At 39.9% G+C, this 25,819-nt stretch overlaps 1 protein-coding gene across 8 annotated transcripts in view; it reads right to left on the bottom strand.

The window, feature by feature from the left end:
• The window catches only part of TUB (TUB bipartite transcription factor), a 135,566-nt gene that overhangs the window by 13,851 nt on the left and 95,896 nt on the right, over positions 1 to 25,819 (bottom strand). For 4 of the 8 annotated variants that reach the window (XM_066320796.1, XM_066320797.1, XM_066320793.1 and 1 more), the window contains 4 exons: positions 22,963 to 23,014; positions 21,461 to 21,623; positions 10,271 to 10,408; positions 1,681 to 1,848 (listed from right to left, as the gene is read on the bottom strand). In XM_066320796.1, the coding sequence (XP_066176893.1) occupies positions 1,681 to 1,848; positions 10,271 to 10,408; positions 21,461 to 21,623; positions 22,963 to 23,014 (521 nt within the window). The remainder of the gene's footprint in view (positions 1 to 1,680; positions 1,849 to 10,270; positions 10,409 to 21,460; positions 21,624 to 22,962; positions 23,015 to 25,819) is intronic. The other 4 variants (XM_066320799.1, XM_066320795.1, XM_066320801.1 and 1 more) reach the window with 2 other exon arrangements.

A 25,819-nucleotide genomic window follows, 5' to 3' on the forward strand; every position in this document is an offset into this window, starting at 1 on the left:
GCAACTCTGAACCCTTTTCAGGTGACATGCCAGTGAGGACATGCCACGAGCAGTAAAGTGGCAGTGGAGATCCACATGAAGAGCTTTATCTCTGCATAAAGTATCACATGAATGGTGGGATACTCAAAACTTCCTCAAAACAAGCATCCTCTGCTGGTATCAAGCAGCAAATTACACACACATAGTAAAAATAATTTACAGAGATGCTGCTGGCATTGTTTTAATACCTGTCTTTGTGTCTCACCCAGCATAGCCTTGCTGCCAATAAAAAGAAATAAACCTCAGTATTCAGATTTAAATAAAAGTATCTCCCTCACCTCAAATTGAAACACACTAGTGGTTCACTCTTAGCAGTGTCTGCTCTGAGCAGGAGTATACTCAGTCAAAAGGTTGTATCGTATATTTGAGAATATACAGAAGCAACATAAACCAGAAATTTTCCACTCTCTGCTTCCATTAAAAATAAACACAAATTTGGGGAGAATAAAAATATATGATAACCTGGCAAAAAACCCATCAAAACCAGAAGTGTCTCCCAGAGTAAAAATCTGAGTGCTGTGACCTAATTTGCAAAGTCTGTGGGCACTTTTTAAGTCAATCAGCTTTAGTTTAGTAGTGTGCCTGATGATTAAATATTCTGAGCCATGGTCTAAGGCAACACAATCACCACACAGATCAGAACTTGTTAGTCATGCCCAACACCCCTGCAACTCAAATGCCCAGGAAATAGCACACTTGGAGAAAATCTGCCCATTTCAGTCGGAGCTGCTCACATCTGCAGGGTAACGTCCCAGAAAAAATGAATCTTAGTGAGAACTGCTCTGTGGACAAGAGGCAGCATTTAGGTATGAATAGTCCATTCTACACGAGTCAAGTTTGCACTTACATTTTGCTCTTTATACACAAAGAGTTTATTCTTAAAGCATCAGAGCACTCTTGGCTTGAGCCATCTTTGCTTCAAAAGCTGAACACTGAAGAAGAACAAGTCCAAAGCAAAGGTCTTCAGAAAACGCTTTGTGAGGGTTTGGGGATTTTTTTTTTCCTTCCTACGGTTAGTGTCTAAGGGGAGATAACAGTGCAGGAAGGAAGAGACAGATGCATGAATGTGTACATACACAATATATCTCCCAAAGCATGCATGCCTCTGGAAAAAGAAAAATAAACTCCAGAACATTTGATGACTCTGCGTGGGAAATGCTGCAGAATGTGGTGTACTTTTCACCTCTGAACAGACACCACGAAAACATGAACAATGTGTCACTGACTGCGCCACTAAAATTAATATTCTACTTTGAATGCTGCTATTTCACGCTGGTTTTTAACCACCAAGTAATTTCCAGAGTTGTACACTATAAAAATGTGAACAGATGGATGTGAGCATTGGCATCTGCCTAGTACCTTAATAATGACACTGCACTGCAGATGAGGAAGTCACATCCCTGAGAGCCTGCAGGACTCTTGTTCCTTAGGACAAGAGAGAACATCGTTGTTTTATATATATTTTTAGGTTTGGGGTTTTGGATGTTTTTAGGTAACACAATAGAGCCTAACAGGCTGTGAGGAGAAGACACACAGAACTAACAAACTCTGCTTAGGCTAGGGCTGAGAGTGAGAATAGGAAATTGAGTCAATGTCCATCAGGCAAGCAGTGAGAACACGAAGGAAGCTTTAGCTACTCACCTTTTTTCTGCATTGCTGTTCTAAGATCTTGCTTGCTTTGCTGTTGTTGGCCAGTAGCCACTTTGTCACCATCATCTTCATCATGGCTAGACTGCCCAACAGTGAGAATCTGCACTTGACTTCCTATCTTCTGAACATCGTCTTGAAAAGCAGCTGGGCCATCAATCCCTGTCAGACAGCAGCAAAAGCCTTAGTTGTCATTGTGTCAAGAAGTTACTGAAAAGAGAATTGCTCACTCACAAGAACAGCAGCTTTTCTAGGAATCACAAATTGGATGTTCACATTCAATAATTTTTCCAGACTTAAATAAGACTAAGCTAACCTTCAAGGCAAACATTTTACTTTCCACAAACTGCACTAGACAATCTCCAGGAGAGGATCAGGATTTCACTGGTGCCCTCCACACCCCAAAGCACACCTGCCCCATGCACCAGAAACACTGAAAACTAAGCAGAAAAGAAACACATTGGAGAGAACTGACAAAGAAAACAGGTAAAATTTTCATGAGGGCACACAGGTGATCCAGGAACAAATGAACCTGAGGTTATGCCATGCCCCCATATAAACACCACTGCTGTCATGAAATACTTCAAAGCTTCAAAACCCTGGAAAATTCACAGGTAGACCTGGCAGTGTATCCAACAGAGGGGCAGCATGTTAACAAGCCTAAATACTCCTTTTGAGTTAGGAAAATCACCATACAGTTAATATGAAAGATATTCCATATTCCCTGGAACCTCCATCCTCTTGGGATGCTTAAATCCCAACCAGGCACAGTTCTGAGCAACCTGCTGTGAGCAGGGATGAGGGACAAGACAGTGCCCAGAGGCACCTCCCAGCCTCAGCCATGCTGTGATCCCCTGGCTCCTGACCACAGCCACAAAGAAACTATTGCTGTAAATCACCTTATGGCTATAAATCACCTCCAAAGAAAGAAAGAGAAAATAAGGGGTGGAGGGGTGTTCTTGCCACAAGCCAAGTGCATTTTGTTTCTCCAGGACAGTGAGGTAAAACAGACTGCAAATGTACTTCAGCTCTTAGTTAAGACACAGAGCTGGAATATGTTACTAAATCAGCTATATAAAAACACACTTCTGCATCTATAAAAACGGTAATATTTTCATGTATAGGTATAATAAATAGCATGAGCTATTTCACTGCTGTTGTGAAATTTTTGTTAATAAGCAAGCAACATTGTGGAGAGTTAGCACTACAACAAGGTAATTCAGTGAAGGAATATGGTGCTTCTCCCATCAAACAGAGCTGCATAAACCCTGCGAGAAGGAGCTGCAGGGACTGCGATTTTTTTTTTTTCACTGTGATCTCTAGCAGAAGTTCCCAAGAATACTGTTTCATCCCGCTTTGCCAGCAGCTGTCAACTTGCATTAAAAGACAGCTGGATTATACATTTAGCATGCTTAACTGTACTTTGCAATATCTGCTGTCACTGCCACTGCAATAGGAAGCATAAGTGGAAAAAAGAGTGGTCCATATCCCCAGGAACAGCACTGGCTGTGCAACCACTCAATGAGATTCAGTCTGACACTGCAGAGGTGTTAAATTCACAGAGTTCAAGACCACAAGGAATTATTGATTCATCTGCATTACACAGATCCTGGCAATTTCTGCAGCAAGCCTGCAAATTCTGATTTACTTGCAGCAAAGCTAACAACAACAACAACTAACAGAAAATAAATAATCTAAATAATCTGTCCACCCAACCTTGAAGGACTAGACAAACTCCATGGAAATGTCTCAGTGACCTTGCTAGGATGACAATTTCATGTCAGCTCTGCATGATACAGAATGAACAGTATCATCTCCTATGCTGCAGGTATAATAAGGCAGTGAAAAGAACTGCAGTTTTCTTAAAATTTATCCTAGGACAAGCACCACTGCAAAGGTCCTCTAGAACAGACAGGTAGCTGCTCAGATCCTCTGTGGTATTTTTAACAGCTTTACAATATTAACCATTATCATTAAAGTGGCTGCCTAAAGATAGGTTCTTACCTGAATAGTCTGAATTTCAGAAGTGTTAAGAATCCATGAGTTTAACGAGATGCCTCATGCATATCATATCTAGCCCCTTATTAAGCACTGGATGATACAAACCTAATTTTGAGAACGCTTTTGAGAAGGAACAAAACACCTCAATTATTCCTCTTCAAAGCAGACATTGATCTGCAGCAAATGAAATGCCTTCGACAGCACTGGAGATTGCACTGAGGCTGCCTTTTTGGATGCCTGCAGAACATCTGCACTCACACCCCATGCTGTCAGGAACATCGTGTATTATTAGGAGTCAGGACAAAGGCTACACTGGCAGGTCACAGTCTTAGAGCAGAAAAATCAATTTCAGTATTCTGAAGAGTGCATCACTGGTAGAGTGTGTTATTAAGCGTTAGGAATGGTTCCACTGGTGAGCACATTTAAGGGAATGAAATATGCAGCAAGATAGAGAGGATTAAAAAAAAAAAAAAAAACAACCCTGAGAAAAAAAAGAACCTCTGCTGCATTAGAACACTGTAGGTGGTTCATGGCAAATGCAGCATCAACTACATTAACTACTTAATACTTGTGTGTCTGCATCATCTTTGTAGCTACACATGCATGTGTAAAATGGGACTAAATGCAGGCATACATACATATTTTTCTATACCATGAGGCACAAGTGCATCTTTGTAAGCCATAGTTCAAAAGGCAGCTTTTCCACCACCTACCAAATGCCTGAAAACACTTCCAAATTTGTGTAACCACAACATTCAAGGTGGATCTCTCCCCCTTTTTGCCTCACTGACTCCTTTTCATCCACTTCCTAGAAGATTGGTTCTCCATGTAATAAAACAAGCCACTCATCTGTAGTTTCTGTGCTTAAGGACATGGTCAAAAGAGGCAAAGAAGCTGAGTGGGTTGTGCCAAAAAAGTTTTTATTGCTATGGTCAGCATTTTTTACAGTGCTTCCAAAAAATCGGGTAGGGAAAAAAATCTGACAGAGACTGCCTTGAATTCCTGCCAAGAAGAAAGGGGAATTTTTGAAAGGCCAACGTGAAGGAGGGCAAAGAAGAAAGAAGACTGGAACAACTCTCAGAATGCCAGTCCCTTCAGAAAAGGCCTTTTGGTACACTTTGACATGATCATATCTCAGACGAAAACCAGAGGTACCAGAAATGAAAACAAAGCAATACTGGGAGAAAGGAAAAGCATCGGTAAATGAGCATTGCTGGCATTTATATCCTGCAAACTACTATTCATCAATGCCTGTATTCTCTTAGCACCTAAAATCTTCTAGACAATATTTATAAATAGGCAGCACCAATGTGTTAAAAGCTGGTAATCTAAACTGCTGAATGGCAAACAAGATTACACATCAGGAAAGAAAACACAGAAAACAAGTAATTGTGTCCCTGCTTTACAAATGAGGAGCTGCAGGACAGGGAAGTTCTTGTTCTCATTTTACAGAGTGTTTAAGGCACCAGTTTGATGGATGAAGCTGGGCACACTGCTCGCAGAGTAAGGACATGATTAAGCCCTTTGCAGATCAGACCTGGAGAGATGACCAAGCTCAGGCAGGAGGCCTCAGGAAGAGAACACACACCTCCTGAGCTCAGCTCCTGGTCTGACAAAGGAGTCATAGCCACGTGGATAACACCCAAGGCTGCTGGTGCAAATGCAGTTCAAGACCTCTGCAGAGCAGTTCTCCCTCCAGCTGAGGGACAGCAGCACTTCCCTTCAAAGGATGGCTGCCCTGGGGTGAGACAGAGAATCTCAGGGAGGTCTGACACCAGAACAAAGTTTCCATCCCTTAGAGAACTTGGCTTAAAGCACACCCTGCTGTCAATATTTTTTAAGCCGTTTCCCATTATATTCCTGTTCTCATAGGGGCTGTGAATCCACTGGTAGGGGTTCAAGCAACTGCAAAATCATTAAGGGATTTGTTTAGGGGGAAAGGGAGCAAATAGAAACTTTTTCTTGAAAGGATAGCTAGAGGTGATTTAGTCCAAACCTCCATCAGACTATTGTAGCACCAGATCAGGACACTAAAAGCAAGTACTTGAGCATTAAACTCTGCATTCACTTTGATGAAATATGAAACAGTAAACAGGAACTGTACATTCATAAATCTTTATCCTTAGGAGGTCAAAATTCTTCACAATCAAGTTCATGTGTTGCCAAAGCACAGCCTGAAAGGTTTGTCAGATCTAGAAATAACAGGACTTTTCTTGGTGGAAATTCCCTTATTGTTCCTCCTACCCTTTTTACTTAATACCCCAAGGGAAGCTGAGATAAATCTGCTTTATATGAACCTCCTCCCAGCAGAAAGGAAGTGCTGCAGTGAGAGATGATGCTTCTTACCCAACAACTGCTGCTGCTTTCTGAGCCAGCCAGTGCTAATGTAGCTGCTTGTTACATACAAAAACGGGACAGGATGCACAAATCAAAACAGTCAGACAGGCGTGAAGGAGAGAGAAGAAACACAGAAGAAGCCAACCAAATGACAACATGGAATAGCCACCCTGGCAGGAAAAGCTCTGTGTGTCACAGCAGCTTCCTGGCTCCCAGAAAGTCAGCAGGAAATTCCCAGTGTACCACTGACATTTAAGGCACAGCATAAGGGGAAAACTTCGGCAAAAGTATTGTTTATTTTGATGTTCTAAACACATCCAGGTTCCTGATTTCACTGAAGAAAAAGACATCTTCATTTATGTTGTCTGTGGCAGTTCAGAGCATGGTTTTCCTAGAATGTACTTACATAGTCTAAGTGCAAAAGTTTTGGGAAAAACAAAACCCAACCAACTATCAATAGCTTTTCACAGAATGATTCCTGAATTTTCCTATCAGATCTGACTCTGTATTAACTCCTGGCTTTCTCGGGCTTTTCTGGTGTTTTTTAAACATGCCATTTTATATTCCTGATTTGCCCCATTCACTGCATATAGCCAAAAAATGCACTTTATCCTGTGTATTTATTAACTTCTTTATAATTATATCCCCTATCTTAGGGGGAAAACACCACCAAACAAAGTAATGACTCCACTATCACCTGTAATACTTCCATAAATCTCCTTTTTTTAAAGAGTCATGAAGACATTTGATAGCTAAAGATGCTCTGGTTCTGCAATATTATGTAGGCTGCATAGTTTTCATAGGTTCCTGCTGCAAATACTTTCACTAATTTGCATGATTTCTCTATTGAACAACCTAGTGATGCTGTACACTGGGTTCATTGCTACCCTGAATCACCCCAATCTGCCACAAATCAAACTAGAAATTGATCCACCATCTCCATTTGAAAGACAACCATTTTGCATATGCATTTGTTACATCTGGAGCTTTTTTTTTTTCCCCGATACTGAATATTATGCCCAGCAATAAACTGTGAGACTGAAGCTTTCAGAAATACCAGTTTAATGAGCTAAGCTACTACAAAATGTCATCAATTTACTGCAGTTCCAGACTCTGTCCCACAAAAATTATGGTTCTTTTTAAAAATAGGCACAGTGCACACTGCATACTGCCATTAAGAAATACCAGTAATAATTACAGATTTAGAAAAAATTGCTGAATACCATGTTACCCATCACAGAATTACAAAGTGCACTGACATGAGCAGTTAGCTACATTCCTTTTCCTATGCCAGTGTAACCTCATTAAACCTGATATTTCTCTCACGTTTGTCTTCAGCACATTGTTCTGATCACAGCTTCATCACTCTCCAAGCCACTTAAAAAGGCATTACACATCCAAAACCAAAGTGCAGTCATTACACTACAGCTTCAACAGCTACTCATGTATAATTCAGCAATTTTTTGCTCTGAATTAGCTTCTTATTCATAGGATCTGCTCTAAGTGGTCTTTTTTTCTTAAAACACAAAGAGCTGTGCTATGCTTAGAAAGGGAAGGTCCGCTATAGCTAAATACTAACAAAACCCTTTAAAATGCTATTTTAGCATGTTAAGTGCACTCAGCCTTCAGCATTCATCCTTCTCATTTACAGGACATACAAAGGTTACACTCAGAGAGGAGACAAACCTGAAGCAAATGCAAAGCTAAAAGCAGAACCTAAAATTTCCCAAGATTTTCTCTAATTGATTCCCTCCAACAAAATCTCTTGTGCTAAAACATGGAATAATACCACTTCCCCTTCACCCATTTCCATAGTTAGATCGGACGTTATTAGCGAATCCATTCAATACTGTTATAAAAAAATCTTTCCTTAAGATTCACATTTATTTTTAAAAGTAACTGAAAATTAACACAAGTTCCACTACACAGTTCAGTTAATCACTTGCATGTTCTTAATTCTTGAGTACAAAATTACCTATGTCTGTAGTGGATTTATCAGCAAAATCCCTCTGGAATTTTAAAGACACATTTGGTTTTACTTTTACATCCAATAAAAAAAATATTTTTGCAGCTTTGTTAAGGAAGGAAGACTAAAAATCCAGTCATAATCCTCCCAAGTTTACAACATTGTCAAAGGTAAACCACATATTATTCCAAGGGTGAAATGATACATGAATGAACAGCTAAATCCCAGTGTACAGAGAAAGTAGACAAGCTGGATGAGGTGCTATGTGCATGCCCTGAACATGATTTGAGTGACTTTTATTGGCTTCTAATCACCAACAAGAACTTCAGAAGAGGAGACACTCAGCATTTCCTTTGCTGTAATTGATGTGTTATTGATGAATAACACCTCCACTCTCTGAAAACTTGGAACTGACGGGCAAATGCTGAAGGCCAGGGAAGAGCTCCCATAGCAGAGCAGGATGAGCAATAAGAATTGCAGCAAAGGCTGAGGTTTCTAGAGCTAAAAATGTTAGTTCCCAACACATAGGGTAGTGTCAGCATGCCAAAGTCCTCAGTCTACACAAAGTGACTTTTCTTTTACTGACACGACTTGCTCTTATTAACATAGGCCAACATTTGCCTGCTTCGGGGAGTTTTCAGAGGATGAGTAAAATTATAACTGGCACATGAGGAAAAATACTAGGTGTTACCTGCTGTGGGATAATAAAATACTGTGCAGCACAATATCTTCAGTTCCGAACACAGTAGAGACAGAGGCATATCAAAAGAGGTATTGCATGAGATAAAACAGAACCTCAAGGCTATGCCAGAACCATGATTTAAGTATTAGCTCAAGTAATGCTCCCTTACAAGTTTTCTTTTAAACCAGCAAAAAGAATTTTTACTCTTCAGCAAAGATGTACTGCAAAATAAAATTTGGCGTTTGTACCACTAAGCTGGAATGTCATTACTTTTTACATTAAACTGGGAAATGTTGGCTCTCTGTTCATTTATTTTGCCAATAATCTTTCAATTCAGTTAATTTTACCTTTGACACACACCACCTTTTCTCAAATATATGAATAGGCTTTAGCTCAGGAGCAGGCTCTAAAGCCTGTATAACCTAGAGCTTCCCTTGCAGCCAGAAGATGCTGTACATTCAGATCTCAAGAATTAAGCTGCAATACGCTAAGGATTTTACTAAGGTAGGCTCAAGTCCTGCAAAATCCCTACAGATAAGCCCCAATACTTTGACCTCAATAATTAACCTTATTAGTCATTGCTATCTTTAAAGTGACTTGTCAAGGATAGACACTACTTTCTCACTGAAGCAACAGTGGAGAAACTGTTGGACAAGCACAAGACAGGAATACAGCACAGCCCAGGCAGGACAGTGTTACAGTGGCCTTATTCAAGAACTGCAAATTATTGGAAAGTTACTTCATTTCATTAGTTATTCAGCACCAAATAAAAAGTAACTGTGTGTGGTACAACAGCCTCCCTTTTTCTGTGAATATACAAACATACATACATATTTATATATACATATATACATATATGTATGTATGTATGTATGTATGTATGTAGAAAATTTAAAGTAGCTCATTACTTCTTCCACCTAGCTGAAATTGTAAATCTAAGAGTGGCAATGTAATTTCTACCTACTGTTTTGTTGTCACCAATAGTGTATTTTTTTCGTCTACCTAATCGTACACAAAGTCATTGCAGAAGACTTTTCATACAAACACCTCCCATTTGTCAGGTGGGACAAAGTAACACAAGTAACAACTTGAAAAACCCCTCTGAGGATGTCACCTCAGTGTTGTTGAATTGATTTTCAAAATGTCCCCTTAACCTCTAATTTGTATAGTTTAAACCTCACTGAGAGTCTGGTCAGAAGGTGCTGCAATTTAAGGCTGCTTCTCCAAACAAGATCAGTTTCAGATAATCTAAAAAAGCACACTCCAGTAAGATGGTTCTCTTTTTTTTTTTTTTTTTTTTTTTTTTACCACTGCAGGAAAACACCATCATCTTTCCTTCAGAACTTTCTTTTTCCTCTGCACAAACGATGAGCAAACACTCTCCTCTGGAAAAGACTCCACGTACAAATTTTTTGACTCCAAGGCTGTACATGCCCAGACACGAGCAAGTCACATGCATTTTCCAACCTCAGAAAAATGTCAGGAAATTACTTTTAGACAATTTTCAGATTTTCAAACAAATTGTATTAAAAACAAGAGAGAGAATTGACAGCAAAAGAATTAATTTAACATCTGACATGCAGCTGCATGCAGCTAACCTTTGTGTTTCCCTTTTTTCTCCTTTCTGGTGCTGCTACTCTGACAGCTCGCAGCTGCTGCCTTGGTTTTTTTAGTTGGTTTCGGAGCTTGGGCGTCCACTACCACCTTTACATCTTCCTGTTCAGCCTCCTGCACTGCTTCAGAGAGTCAGGGTACCCCACCAAAAAAAGAAAATAAACAGAGAGAGAAGAGAGAAACAAAGAGAGAGACGAGAGAATGAATTGAGAACTTTGCAAAGGCATAAAAGAAAAAGCAAACATAGCAGAGTTTGGTATTTCAGACAATTCATGCTATGAGGAGAGCCAAGTAAACCAGAATTTGCAAAGCTACAGTAAAAATCTGAAAATGTTAGGTTAGCTAAGATATATTTCCTTACATTTTTCTTCCTCGCAATAATAAATCAACTCCTAACTTTTAGTCCAAGAGTGACATCAGAATATTATTGTGTTACTGAGCTATTGTAGAAAGCATTTTTCCTCACAGTAAAGCTCTGCCAGAAGGCAGTGGCAGCATGAAGGCAGAAAAATTTTATTTTGACTTTGTAGCATCCATGCTTAAAGCTACATCCTAACTCTCTAAACAAGGAATCATCTGAAGGTTACTTTCAAAGCACAGCTTGCACAATTGTGTAACACAGCATGCTGAGTAGATTGGCCATGCATTTTATGGTGAAACTACACCCAAGCTGAATTTAAAAACTCTGCCTACTTTGCAGCATACACAAATTAATTAATTCCTTGGAAAGACTCTCTACAAAATATGCATGGATAAAGTGTGAATGCCAGCAAAATTCATGCAGTGTTCCTTGTTTTCAAAGTAAAAAGAGGCTTTATCATTTTCCTAAAAGCACGACACACTTTGAGGTCAATATTTGAGTCTCTGAAAGCAGCATATGCCATAACTCTTTTCCCTGGCTAGACCAAACCTTGAAGTGAAATAAATATCACAACTGCCTTCGTGAAATGCATAAAGAAACTGTCAAACTTTGCACCCCAAGCTATAGGTGGGCTCTAAGAGATTTTGGGGTTGGCTGCTGGTCACTAGTAAGTGCTAAGCCCCACTGGCTTCATGTGGTGACCATGGTTTTTCTCCCCAGCACATGCACACCCACCCTTTCTTTTCCCCAAAACTAAAGTACTTTCTTTAAAAGGAGAGAAAAAAGTCCACTAAGGACCATTACAGGAAAGAACTGGCTGCCCTAAAATTACTTCAAAAATATCCAGACAAACTTCTCAAACGCCCAAAAGACTTGATGATTCTCAATGACGTGTGGACTGACACTCTCTGAAGGGGAAAATTCTCCCCAAGCTTCTGCTCTGTGAAGCAACTTTCCTCTTCAGCAAATCCTTGAAGCGCACGAACAGAAATAGAAACACCAGGGAGATTCTCAGAGGAGAAAGATGAAACAGATTTAGTCATGTCTGTGTAGACTGCAGCTCCCAAACCTGCTGCTACCCTCCCCAGCACAGCAATCTGTTATGAGTAGCACTGCATTCACAACACAGCAGGCACCTGAGGCACTCAGGAAACTCATGCTCCTCTTCTCATTGTGCATGGAAAGGGTTCCAGCTCTACAGAGAACATATATTAAATTATTAGAGGAGAGACTTGAAGCCCAAAGAAGCAGCTTGCCACTGCCCAATTTTTCATGCCTGTCTCTGTCAAACACTAATCACAGGACTGCAATCCCTTTGCTGAGTGGAAAGCAGCACTGGAAACGAGTAGGACAAAATCAAAGGAGCCAGTGCACAGGGAAAATGGCACATAAAAGACAGTACACTAGGTTCTACCTCCATGGGCATGGCAGCCTCAGACTAAGCAGGGAGCCAAAGTCAGCTCCCCACAGTCTTTAAATAGGTGTGATTTGCCAACCCAGCACCCGTGCTATATTGGTACCTCAGTCTCTCTTTCAAAACTAGGCTGTGTTCTTTTAATTGTTTTGAAGACGATAATCCATGTTATAATTAAATTCAGTACTTTACAAATGACCTATATTAAATGGCCAGACAGTTCTCTATATCATTTTAAATCTGGCTGCATTCATTCACTCAGAAGAGGCACCATTTACTTGGTGCAAAGCAATGATCAATTAGCAAAGGATGAGACTTTCTGACATTACTAATTGCAAAATGAAGGATTTATCTTCTCTATCTTGCCAGCCATGCTTTGATCTTTCAAGTAAAGCTCTGAAATTTTTGAGTTACTTTTGCCTCAAAACTTCAAGCAAAAAGTATCTAATTATAAGTTCGGTGAGGGAGCTCCAAAGGACAGAGAAGGGAATATTTCCATTGCTTTACTCTATGAGGCAGAGAACAGGATTTCAGCCCAGTAGCCACTCTGAGCATTATACCTTGGCTGCTGTCTGTGGTAAATGGGCCTTTCAGACACAAGTGATGGAGGCTGCAAAATAAGATTTAAATCATAAAGATAATGATACTGTGCCTGGGTTCATGAAAGGAATTGGCACAGAACGTCCTGTTTCTAAAGGATACATTTCTGAGCATTACCATTACATTTAAAGTACTACCTCTATAATAATTCCAAATGTAATCCCAACATGCCATCTCCACCACAAAACCATTTCATTCTTAGCTTTTAGCTATTTGATAAATAGCAGACCTCGGCTAAGGCTCACCCACTCGCTCGTGTTTTCTCTGCTGCTGTCTGCAGACACCAGAGAGAGTTTGCTTTCTGTACAAATTCAGTTCAGGGCAGTTGGTAATATCCTTGCATTTAGGCAAGCTCCTATCAACAGGCCAGCCAGGATTTGGATCCTTGCAGCCTGCAAACCCAAAGGGACAGGTCTGTGAACCTCTCCTGCTCACTGGGTCCAGCAGGCTTGGATGTGGAGCAAAGTGAAAAATCCTGTTTTGTTTTTCCAGTGCTTTCTTCTGCCCTGGAGAGTTGGAAGAAGGACCATTTCTAAGCCCTGTGCACTCACTCTGCAGCTGGTCATTAGCATGTGCAGCTTTGAACTCCTCCAACCAGCATTCCTTCCAGGCTGCCTTTGTGGAGATGAAGCAAGTCAGAGAGGCAGTGTTTATCCCCAGCCACGTTGTCAGGGGATCAAATGTCTTCCCCTCTGCCCTCTACTGCATCTTTGGATCATTATCTAACAGACTGACAAGAATTTCCCTTCTCAGCATGATGAAAACCTTGAGGTTAACTCTAGCCTACATTTTCCACAGGCTCTAGATAGCCCCATAAAACAATTTACAGCTACCTGCAAGAAAGCCTGAATAAGGAAAATGAGATCAACTGGCTCCCTAAATAATACTCACTGACACAACAATGTGATCATGTCCTTCGTTGGACATCAAAAAGTTAAAAACATTTTATTTATCTTTTGATGCTTCCTATCATTAAGAACGTTAAATGCAGCTATATGAGGGTGAAAATTCAAAGACTGTCACTCAAAAATGCATTAATTTCAGTACAGCCACCCATTTAGGCAGCTTTAAAAATCCCTACTGACATTATCTTAAACAGTAAGAGACTAGATTTGAAAATCTATCCTGGTACTTCATATGCTCCACCCCAGATTATTAAAATCTTCCCTTAAAAACCCAGAGATTTTCCTTTTCCATAAGAATTATTTGTTTGTAGTAGAATTTGAATTTAGACAAGAAAAAAAATGGAGGAACAAGTGCTGTAGTGAGTCAGCACTCCAAACAGAAAAATCCACTGCACTCTCAGACGTGGTATTTCATACTAGTTTGAACTTAATAAATAGTTTTGAGATTAAATGCTAAGCTTACGAATAAAACAACTACATGACTTTAATTGCAGTATTATTCATCCCTCTTCATTAAATCAAATACTGACTGCTAACCTCGACAGAGTATTAAAAAAAGTATTTTTCAAGAGACAGACAGGAGCACAGATTGCAATATTAGTTCAGGATCTGAGAAGAAAAGAAAAGAAGAATAAACAGTCTGTTAACATAACACAGGTGAGTGTGGAAGGGCTTTGTCAGACAAGGGCAGTGTCCCAGCTTTGCCTTGCACCACCAATGGCCTAACTCAGAAAAGGGGAAAAAAAGAAACCTCTCCATGAACCAGTTGTGTGATGGACCAGGTTACAAGGATAAAGGTGCAATGCACAGTCAAATAAAAGGATGTAGCTTGTAAGCATGTGAGTAAACTATGATGCAGACAAAAGTTCTTTTTCAATTCTGTAAATTAGCCACATATATTTATATGAGTGAATGAAAACATAAAACATGTCTTTCCATCTGGCCTTCATGATGAGAAGTTCACACAGGAAATAAGTTTCAAAGCAGCATGAATGAAAATGCAGATTTCTTTTTGCCATTTGTATGACCATATTTCTTGATACGAGTGCTTGCACACTCTTATGATCTTAGAGGAAGAAAAAAAAAAATCTATGAATCATAACTTACCCATCTCTATCACATAAAAATGCCATCTGCTAAAAAAAGTTGCTTTTGATCAGTACATTATGTGAAGAATGAAGTAAATGAAAAATCACAAAAAGGAAAAACAATTCTAAAATTGTGCAGTCTGTCTGGAAAACACTTTAAGTAGAAAGAGGCTGAACCAGACAACGAGGTATGTGAGACAAGAATAAGGCAAATACTGTGCAAGACAAATATTCATTCTCTTTACCAACATCCTCTCAACAATAAAAGTGAGCCTCAGATTGAGTACCATGCAAAGAATGATCAATTACAGTTCAGTCAGGATGTACCTTAATAACTCAGCGTGAACTGGTTGTCCTTTTCTTTCCTGTTGCCTGAGATGCTCTTGTGTTTCACTGTAAGAATGGCTTGTTGCTTTTCTTTGTTAAGTTCTAGTCTTAGTCAATCTTCCTGGTTATTTGGGCTGTCATTCATTACTAGCTTATTTAATCAACTTAGATTCTGAATTGGTCTAGTATTTCTACAATCGTTTGCAGGACACTGGAGTCTATCAGAAATATTCTGAAGATGGGCAAGCCCACCACATTTTACAGTGCAGTGAAATATTCTTATTAGTTTTACATAGACCACACAAATAGTTAAATATAAGGACCTGAATTAGGACAAGGACTTTGATGTGTTAGTTACTGATTAATCACATGCAAAGATTTGACTCTTGCTTCAAAATGCTTATAATCAAAGGCATTGCTCCTCCAGCTTACAGTCAGATTCCAGATTCCCCAAATCTTATTGCCAATGAATTCCCTAAGGCTCTTTGCAGTTTATGCCTCTAATAGTGACTTGATGACCAGGCTGATGTTGCAGACACGAAAATAGTCAGAAGTTAAATGGGATGGCTTTTTTAGTGCTCCAAAAAAAGGCACCAATGTACCTGGGAACTTGGAGCTGCTTAAGGACATTATTGGAAGCTCATTGGTCTGAGAGTTCATCAGAGAGAATAAGGGAAGGAATTAAAATATCTTTCTTAAGCCCCATGTACCTGCTGCCTAATCCTGGGGAGGTGGAAGGCAAAGGGAGCATGTGAAGTGGAGAGTTGATAGCAATGAACTAGACTTTGCGAAAGCAGACAACTAATGAGGGAAGCTAAAATGATCTATGAAAAACTTATGCCAGGAAGATTAAATGACATAATTACTTTGTGATACTGAAGCCTTAAGGGCACGACTAGGCTTTAATTGCCCTGAGCCTCCCTCCCTGGGGGGTTCCACCCACAAACTGCCCATGGCCTTTCTTCCAGCTGAGCCCAGGGCTATGCTGTAGGTGCTGCTTCCCAGCCTGTCTCCTGGGAGCATCCTGGCACTGCAGGCAGCTCATCTACCCAACGGAGATATGGGCACTGCAGCATCTCCTTTCCACCCTGACTGATACCCTGGGGGGGCCCTGGTTCATCCCTTGCCATGTCTGGGGCTGCAGGGAATCCTGCTGGCACCTCTGCCTGCCCTGTTTGCAGCCTTTGGGATGGGATTCTGCCTGCCAGGACATTTCCCGTGCTGGGGCCATCCCCAGCTCCTGGCTCCTGAGATGCTGCCCAGGGCAGAAAATAGCTAAATATGAAGTAGTCACTGAAAGTAAATACACTTTAAGTGGGACAATAAAGGAAAGAGAAGGGAGGTTTTTAGGCTATTTCCTCTAAATTTTCCTCTCAAATCGTTCAGAATCAAGAACCACAAAAAGACCTGTGAAACACTTGCTACCCACTGCCCTCTGCTCCTTGCTGCTGGGTGAGTTTGTTTATTCCAGAAATGCACTGGTGCAGTAAGGACTGCTGACAAATCAAAAAGATGCTTTAAAGGTTAAGGTGAAGAGACTGTGGCTGAAATAAAGATTTCAGAATATATGCTTATTGGAAGTTAAGTATTTTGCCCACATGATGTTTGGAGCGCTGCCTGATCTCTCAGTATTAACAGCCCTTTGCAAAGAACATTCCTTGCTATCTTGAAAAAAATAAACAAATACCTACTCATTCCAAGGTCAGTGAAAAACAGGGATGGAGAGACACTCTTCTGATGAACAGGCAAATATATGATTTTTTTAAATGAAGTGTTAAGTGATGTCATCTTTTAAAGCTGACAGCTTCAGATACTCATCAGAAAACTCTCTCTTCATCATTTATGGTAAATAGCAGAATGACACGTCAAATTTAACAGCCCAAAGCTATGAATTGTCATCAGAGGTCTGTTCAACACACCACACCACCATTACATCTGGATGTGCTGCCAAATGTCAAAGGAGAAAAGTAAAAAAGTCATTCTGCCTTTTTACACATGGTTAATCTAAATCGCTAAATTGGAAGTTGCAATGAAAATTACTTTGAGAGTATCTAATTGAAAACATTTTTAATTTCAAGTCTTATAAAAAAAAAAAAGGCACAGCTGCAACAAAGTATGGCAATATTAATGAAAGCATATCTGGCACTCATTCAAATCTCTGCCTTCCTCAGTGCTGTGGAAAGAAAAATCACTCCCCAATGGAAATTCACCATTTTCACAGAAGTAAAAATCTCTGTAAAAATGGGCTTTCAGCATTTGCATTAAATGTAATTAAATAATGTAATTAAATTGTTGCAGTAATTAGTGTATCTCTGCATGCTATTTGGCTCCAGGAATGTTCAGTATTTGCAATCCAGATTGAAAAGAACTCTATTTCTAGCAGAATTTTGCAATGTCAAATCAGGCTAAAATGTTTGTTCAGGTTTTGAACAAACTTCACAAAATAGGCTGAGTAGAAATACATGAAAACAAGCAAGCAGATGTAACTGTGACATATTACAGAATGGCAAGTCAAATTTTAAAGAAACTTCAAACTAACAGGTAGCAATATATCCTAATGAAGGACACTAAATTGAAAATAAACCAGAAAACATGAAGAAAAACAACGCAAGTGATCTCTCCTACAAAGAAGGAATAAATTTCTTCCAGTGAATGAATGCCTTTGTTGTCTTTTATATAGAATTTAAATGTAATAGCAATACAAGAATTTGCGATGGGTTCTTACGTGGCTGTTTATAATGATGAAATAGCAATTGAGCTGTGTTTGGCACTGTGAGAGAGAGGCTTTATTGTAAATAGTACCAATTAGAGCCAGGGAACAACCTCATGGAACCCAGTGGAAGGATACCTAATCCTTGAAATGGCAGGCAGAAATAGAGGGCCTAATTCTAACCACCTGATCTACAGATGCTGATGACTGTTACCACTGGCTGGGACTCCAGCTCAAACTCACCCCTTATAAAAAACTAAACCCCCAGAGTGCCAAGGATTTTTTATCTCAAGTTGGTCTTTTCAGCTTAATTCATCTCTGTTACCACAGCTAACTCTCGCTGTTATTAGTGAATTAGGCCTTATGTCAAAAACAAAAGGGTTCGAAAAAGATACACTACATGCAAGTCATTTACAAGCTACAGCATCTGAAGACTTTTATCTGTAGGTCAAATACGGGCACAAGTGAGAAGAAATGTTCTGTGAGGGGATTTGTGCAAGGTGGATTCTGCAGAGCCATCTCCTCACTGGAAGGGCAGCTAACTCCTGAAAAGTCTCATGGCACCCAGAGGAATTCACTTGGCAGGGAACATAAATACCATTTTGTCCTACCAATGTGTCATTTCTGTGCCTTGAAGTCACCTAAGAAAAAAATTATGGCTTTTCTGGCAATACAGAATTAGCTTAACTAGTAAAATACGGTGTTCCCTATCTACCCACAAGTAGCTCACCTGGCCAATGTTCTATTCCAGAACAAGAATGACTGACTTTCTACTCCAGGCTCTGATAATTATTCTAGAATTAAATGAGTTTTTACTGCAGAGTAAAGTTGCCCATGAGGGAACCATTGCAGCACAGCTAATGGCATCAGAATAAGCAGTGGCAGTGTATGAAGGAGAATTTCCCAGCACAGCTAATGGCACCAGAATAAGCAGTGGCAGTGTATGAAGGAGAATTTCCCAGCACAGAAAGCCCAGCATCTGAGAATTGCTGAGATGTTATCTCTGACCTACTTTGCTCAAAGTACCATAGAGATATCTCCACACAGGCATCCAATTATTTGTTGAAATCAACAAGTACTTTTGTGCTGCACAGAATCAGTACAAGCTAAAAGGGAGAGAAGAGCAGGATGATAGGTGCAAAGAAGTGTTCTTTCTGTAGCATTTGCTAGCACAGGAATTGATCTCACAAACGTGCTCACCCAAGCAGTGTAGTTCATTCAGCAGAGCATCAACTCCCATCAAAGAGTCATTCTTAACTCGGAATCAGCGTGCCCATAACAGCAACAAATGAACGGAAAAGAGCAGAAATAGTTCTTTAGAAACAGCCCAGCTGTCTCATGCATCCCACACTGCCACATACAAATGTTTTCATTGAAGGAGGGGAAAAAACCTGCCAGCCCTGAAGCTCAATGCCACAGTTAAAAATGGCCATCAGACCCCAAAATGTACCCTGCAAACTGGGGAGCTGAAGACATGAAGGACATTCCTAGAGAAGGCCACACCAAAAAAGGATTCTTCTAAAGTTCTCACAGCATTTTCAAAAGCAACGTGCCTAACAAAGAATTTTACAAGGCAATAAAACACCCTGCTAGGTAATTAAATTCTTCTAAGCTGGCTCTTGCAAACTGCATGGTTTATTACAAGGAGAGCTGTCCCAAGGGATTAACAAATGTCGTGTTGAATATGAGAAACATTATATTTCTTTGCTTCTCTGAAACCTTGTGAAACATTAAAAGGGTTAGAGAGACAAATTTAGAACAAAGTGATTTAGGGAGAATAAATCCTAAGTATTCCAGTGAATGGTGTGGTATCATATGACAGGAAGGGTCACTTTTACCTTAAGAGCACAGTTAATCTCACTTATTGTGAGAGAGTCCACTCTGGTGCAAACTGGTGCAAAATTCAGCTCAATTACTGCATATATGAAATTTGTTACCAATTATGGGATGATAATGCCTTTTTCTCTGATTTGTGAAAATTAAAACCTTCATTGACTGACAACACAAGGGGTTTAGTAAACAGCACCGTCTCTCTACTACAAGATATTATTTATTAGAACAGCCCTGTACCTTTAATAAACTCTTGAGTGTAAGAGGAAAAAGAGAAAATGTCTATTTGTTCTGATTAAAAAAAATAAACAAATTAAATATTTGTGCTAAAACAATTTTTTGGTTTAGACTGGAAAGAAATTCAATTTATTCTTTAAAAATTACATCCCAGACCCTGAGAAACAGGCAGTAATTTTTCTTAGAGAAATATTATTAATGTTTTTAATATTTATTAGAAAAAAGAAACTAAAATACTACTAAATTGAAAAAATTATTCTCCATCTGAAACCACTTATGGCATCCTATCTGCTTGGAGAAACATGATTAAAAAGGCTCATTATTGCCAAAACCTCATCATTTAAACAATGCCATTTCCAGAACTTAACAGTAAATTCTGTAGCAGTAATCAGCTAAAAGTTTTCACCAATTGCTAACCAGGAAGAAAAGACTCTGAAACCTGCACTTCTCACAGCAGGATTTGTTAGTCCACTAAATACCCACCTTGTTCTTGTGGAAAAATGAGACCACCAAGTGAAAATAAAACAACAGGGAGAAATAAGGCACAGCACCTGGAGTAAAACTGACAGATATTTGAACTGAATGCTGGGCTAAGTCTTTGTTTGTATAAAAGTAGGATACTGGTTGGTCTTTTATTTTTTAACGGAGATAGATTCACTAAGGCATCTTAAGATTTAAAGTGCAAATCTCAAAACCTAAATACCCTGCCACCTAACACCACTCCCAACCAGAAAGCTGTCAATTGCATTCCCAGTCACTATCAGTAGATTTCAGCTCCTGCCCCACAAACTCATCAATAATCAGGGAAGGAAGCCTTTTGCTATTGAAGCTTATGAATCCTTTACTTTCATTCAACTGAAGTTGAATGACTTACATTCAACTTAATGATCTGCAAACCAAGAAAACTGGAAAATTACTACTCTCTATATATCTCAGAGGTGTTATCAACCTGGAATGATATCTTCAAGAGTCAAATTTTGGACAAGGATTACTCAAGTTGCCAAATCCTGAGGAAAAGTATGCCCATACCATCTTCAGAGGGCCAAAAAGCATGGGCTGTATGAGGACAGAACTAAATAATGCCTGGTTTCCTTAGGGTTTATTTCTGATTATTAATGTCTTTGAAAAGAAATGACATTACAATTTTTTCCCCTTGTGGGTGTGACACCAGAAGTGACTCTGTCCCTGCTGGATCCTGTGATCTTTAATAAGTGGTGACATCGTACAAGTTTGAAATGTTCTTCTCTACCTGTTTTAATGGACTTTGCAGAAACAGGAAATTGAAATTTGAATTAATTTGAAATTACTTTATTCAGTCCTAGCTGAACTTAGTTAATAGGTTTCAACTTTATCATTACCTCTGTCAGGCTTAAGCAAAACTACATGCAGACGGATATTCAGAGCGGAACCCATCAGCTTTACTAAGTAGGAACCAAGGCTGGAGACACTTGAAGAGCCATGGCAGAAGGGACAAGCTGTCTCTTTCCCAGCTCAGCACTGAAATGGCAGCTAGGCACCTTGCTCCCTCCTGTTAGGCTTTTTGAACAATTGCAGGTTCTGATGGTTTTACCCCCAAACACAAGTGAAGGATATCAGTGAGTTACTAGACCAGGCAAAACAAGAGCTTTTGTCCTCACAAGCATACAATGAGCACCCCACCATGACTCTCAGCAAACACAGCGCAGGAGGCTCCATTCTGTACCATGGTAGATGGTGCTGCTGTTGCTGTTGAGATAGGATTCCACCAGTGGAGCCTGCTCCTCCGAGTGTTTGGTCCTGCGCGTCCGTGCCCGGCCGTCCACATTGGACTGCACCATCAGCGGCTCCTGGCGCTTCTTCTTCTGCTTCTGTTCCAGCAGTGCTCTCTGGGGAAGAGCACACAGAAAAGCATCCAAACTGGACTCCAAACAACAGCAACCCACCATGGAAAACAGGGGTCAGCTTTACACCTTCCCCAGCTCTACAGCAGTTGGCAAGCGAGAGATTGCGATGTCGGGTTACGGGAAATCTTTCCAAAAAACCACAACCAACCCACTGCTGAAACACCTTCTGCTGAAAACAGCAAATAATTAAAATACATCTTTCTGGGCGGCCCACCAGCTGTCAGAGCTTGCTTGGAAATAACCCTTGGGAAAACAACAGTGTGAGAATACTGGCTGCGAAGCAATGGGAGGGTAAGCAAGGGCATGAGGCAGAGATGCCAATTTCAGCTTCTGTAAATTAAAAGCAGGTAATTGCAAACTAGAATCGAGTGATAATACTGGACACGAGCCTAATTTAACAGCTATAATAGATGAACTTTAATTAAACACTTAAATTTCTCAGTTAGACCTGCTGAAAACCAAAACCTTCAGCACCCAGCGGCACCATAGGGACTTTATTTGAGCCCTCTTCCAGAACCTCAGAGAACTGAACTGTTAATTTTAATTATCTATTACTTTACCATTTCCTTGCTTCTGTACAGTGATATTTTAGCTTCTAGAAAGGAGATGCAATAAAACTGAGGAATAAAAATGGAGAGTGAGCTCTTTCAGCTCCCTAAGTTGTGTTAACACCTCAACATGACTCCAACATAATCAGAATTAAGTACAGGATTACGGCATAAATAGTACTTGAATTTGAAAATGAGATGCTGGTAGACATGCAAGCTGATTAAATAGTGGCAATAGAAAAGGATAAAATTAAACTCACAAGGTTTAACCATAAAAATGACAACGGTTTTTGAGAAGGGGACCACAGAAATCAAAGTTAACAGCGGAAACCTCAACTCCCATTAAAACTTGGTGACACAAATCCCTCAGATTTCATGCATGGGGTTCTGACTCCCTTGTACAAGTCATGTAGGAATACAGGCAGAAAATAGGCAACATAGCACACAGTGCCACTAGGTTACAGCCACAAGAGGTAAAAATCACTGAATAAAAACTCTGTGGTTAACCTCTGTTGGCTGGTGTGACTGTTCCAACAGCGGGGTAACACATTGTACAACAGCTTAAAACAAGTCCAAGGCAGTGGGAATCACTCAAACCAACGTCAGAAGACAGATTTTAATGGAAGTTAGACTTGGGAGTTTATTTCAGCCTCCACAGATCTCTCTTCTGCATCCCCGAGTCAGAGGATGCAATTTTCTATCATTTTTCAGAGTTTTCACTGCCCCAAGATTCAGACTTTAGGGAGCAAGAAGATCCTCCTCCAAAATCTTACCTGTCTGTCAAGCTTCTGCTGACGCAGGCTGCTCCCCTCATCATCCAGAACACTGCAAAGACAAAGAGTACATAACTGGAACAAATTTATCACTCAAAAAGACACCTAGCAGCACCCAGTGGAGGAAGCTCTCGCAGGAGTTATCCATACAAAACTCCCACTATGTTCCATGGACGTTTGCCTGCCCTAACTGAAAAAAACTTGTCTTCAGAGGATTTAGATGCAATCCATGAAAAATGGAAAAACTCTGGCTCACACAAACTTCAACAAAAATATATAATCAGGCAGCTCTCAAAGAAATGCAAAATCTACAGCTTCGTTTCTTTTCCACTCTCTTCTAATGTAAAACATCAGTGTATACAGCACAGGAATTGAAAATTTGCATATAAAGCCTAGGAAAAGGGAGAAGTATAGGTGAACTGCTTAGCAACTCAGCAGTATTTAAAATTACGGTAGGAAAATTAACCGCCTGGTGTTTTACACAGTGAAAATCACAATTTATTCCTGAATATCTGAGAAGTCACATCCTTCAATGCCTAGAGATAGGCAAGATAAACAGCATTGCTCAGTGCCATATTTCTCTCTGTTAATTGTTGCTTGTTGGGAGACTAGCTCCTGTGCATTCAATCATCTTCATTAATGAGATATTAAAGACTGGCATTGAAATCAAAGCTATTTTTGCAAAGTATTTTATCAAACTACTGACTAGGCTTTATTTTTCTGGAGAACAAAGGTCTCTATTGTAAGAACACTATAGTTAAACATTGAACACAGATAATTGAATCCTTTGAATCTTTTAAATAGTACTATGTCATCTACAAGGAAAATAGTGCTATAGAAAAAAAACAATAGTCTCTTACAAGGAAAATTCATTTTCTCCTACAATACATAATAAAGTGTTAGCTCCTTCTCTTGTATTACTCTTAGCAATCAAAAAGAGCAAAAAAAAAAGATCCAGGACAAACAAACCTGGATTCTGACCTACATACAAACCAACAGTATTGCCATGGAAATTGCATAAGAAATGTGAATGTATTCATGTATTAATTCACAGTCTTTAGGAGACAGTAACATTGTAGCAGCCTTAGACAGAACAGCTAATAAAGACATGCAGAATGCCACCTTTCCAATGCCAGCATTATCAAACACTTATAATTAAGCATTTCTGGTAGTATCAGCCTTTCACAATTTCTCTTAGGTTATATGCTACAAAAGGCTGATGTTCCACTGATTGAAACTGTGCTGTTCAAGTACTTCAGGTACGAAGTTACCATCTCCTGGTAGAAGTAATGCATTACCCATAGCCCACAGAAAAGATTAAAGAAAAAAAAACCCTCCTGACACTCATAAAAATGTTCTGCTTTTCACCAAGCATTCTTCATTTTATAAATGACAGAAGTTGTAAAAGGAAGACACGCATTCCTCCATGGCATACAATATCAGCTTTGCAAAAGAGTGCTTCACTACATCTGCAGCAGTATTAGCTGCACTGCCAGAAAATACAACTACCCTAATGGAGATTTTTGGCCAAACAATTGAGTTATAGATGCCTAAGTGTAAAGTTTCAGGCTCAGTGGCCTGAACAAATCCTCCTCATTTCAGACAATGCTTGAAAAAAAGCCAAAACCGTGTAATGATGCTAATAGAGACCCCAAGAACTGCCTAGGCAGCAATGCATATACCATCCTAGCATCCATGTCCTGGCAGTGACACACTGCATGGAACAAGGGGGCAGGAAAATGTCCCGTGCCTTAGTGGGAAGCCACAAGGAGGCAAATTCAGGTTCAGGCACAGCTCCTTTATGTCTCTTAATGCCCAGCAGTAGCATGACAAACATGGCAGTTTAAATAACACCCAACAGCAAACCCCAGGCAGAGAATGGTGTGATCTGCATCCAGCATTCCAGGAATGCAAAGCAACTATCAGATACACCAGAGGACTGCCAAAAAAAAAAAAATTTTCAAACTCCATCCAAAAACTATGGATGCTGCAATGCTAAAACTCCTCTCCACGTTGCTCCTCTTACTGCAAGACTTTTTTTTTTTTTAAGCTTCTGAATATATGCAATCAAAGCTGAGACTGAGAGCAGCATGCCTTGAAAACCAGATTACAACCTCATCTAGAGCTTCCAGCTCCTTCATTATCCCACTTCATATTTTATAAAGTTCTGAGTAGCTTTCCACAACCTTTTTTAGGCATGCATTAATAACAAGCCTTGCACTTAACATTCAACAAAACTGAATTCCAGCTTTCTTCACAAACACCAAGAGGTTGCTTCAACAATCCTCTCTCCCTTCAGGATGTTGGACTGGTATGAGAAAGCCTTGCCCCCACCAGCCAGCCACACCACTCTTCTGAATCCTTCACAGGATAATGTTAAAAAAGGGCTTTATTAGCACCAACTCTATCTATTTTAACATTCACTCAGTTCCAGTATCTCTGGAAAGCTGCAATTCTGTCCTTTTATGGTGTCTAATAACACTTACACAACTCCAAACACAAAGAAAGGGTTCAATTTAGCCTATATATTCTCCTGCTACAACAACAAAGCACTCCAGTTTCAGGCTGCACTTTGTCAGTGTTTTCTGCACAGCTACTGGACCTTGGAGTTGCTGACTAGCAGCCAACAGCTCACGTTCCCCAATTCCAGTGGACAAAGTCTCCTGAAACTGGGTGACTTCCAAGATATGCTACCAAGGGAAGTCAGGGTTTAAATACATGCATGCATAAATAAGTAGGTAAATAAATACATAATATCAGCTCTGTTTCCATAGCAATTCCATCAGGCCCTCGCTCCTGCTCCCTGGAAAAGCATCTGCAGAGGACTCTGAGATGAAGTGTGTAAGTGCCACTGACC

Source organism: Sylvia atricapilla, chromosome 6, assembly GCF_009819655.1.
Source record: "Sylvia atricapilla isolate bSylAtr1 chromosome 6, bSylAtr1.pri, whole genome shotgun sequence".
Taxonomy (NCBI): domain Eukaryota; kingdom Metazoa; phylum Chordata; class Aves; order Passeriformes; family Sylviidae; genus Sylvia; species Sylvia atricapilla.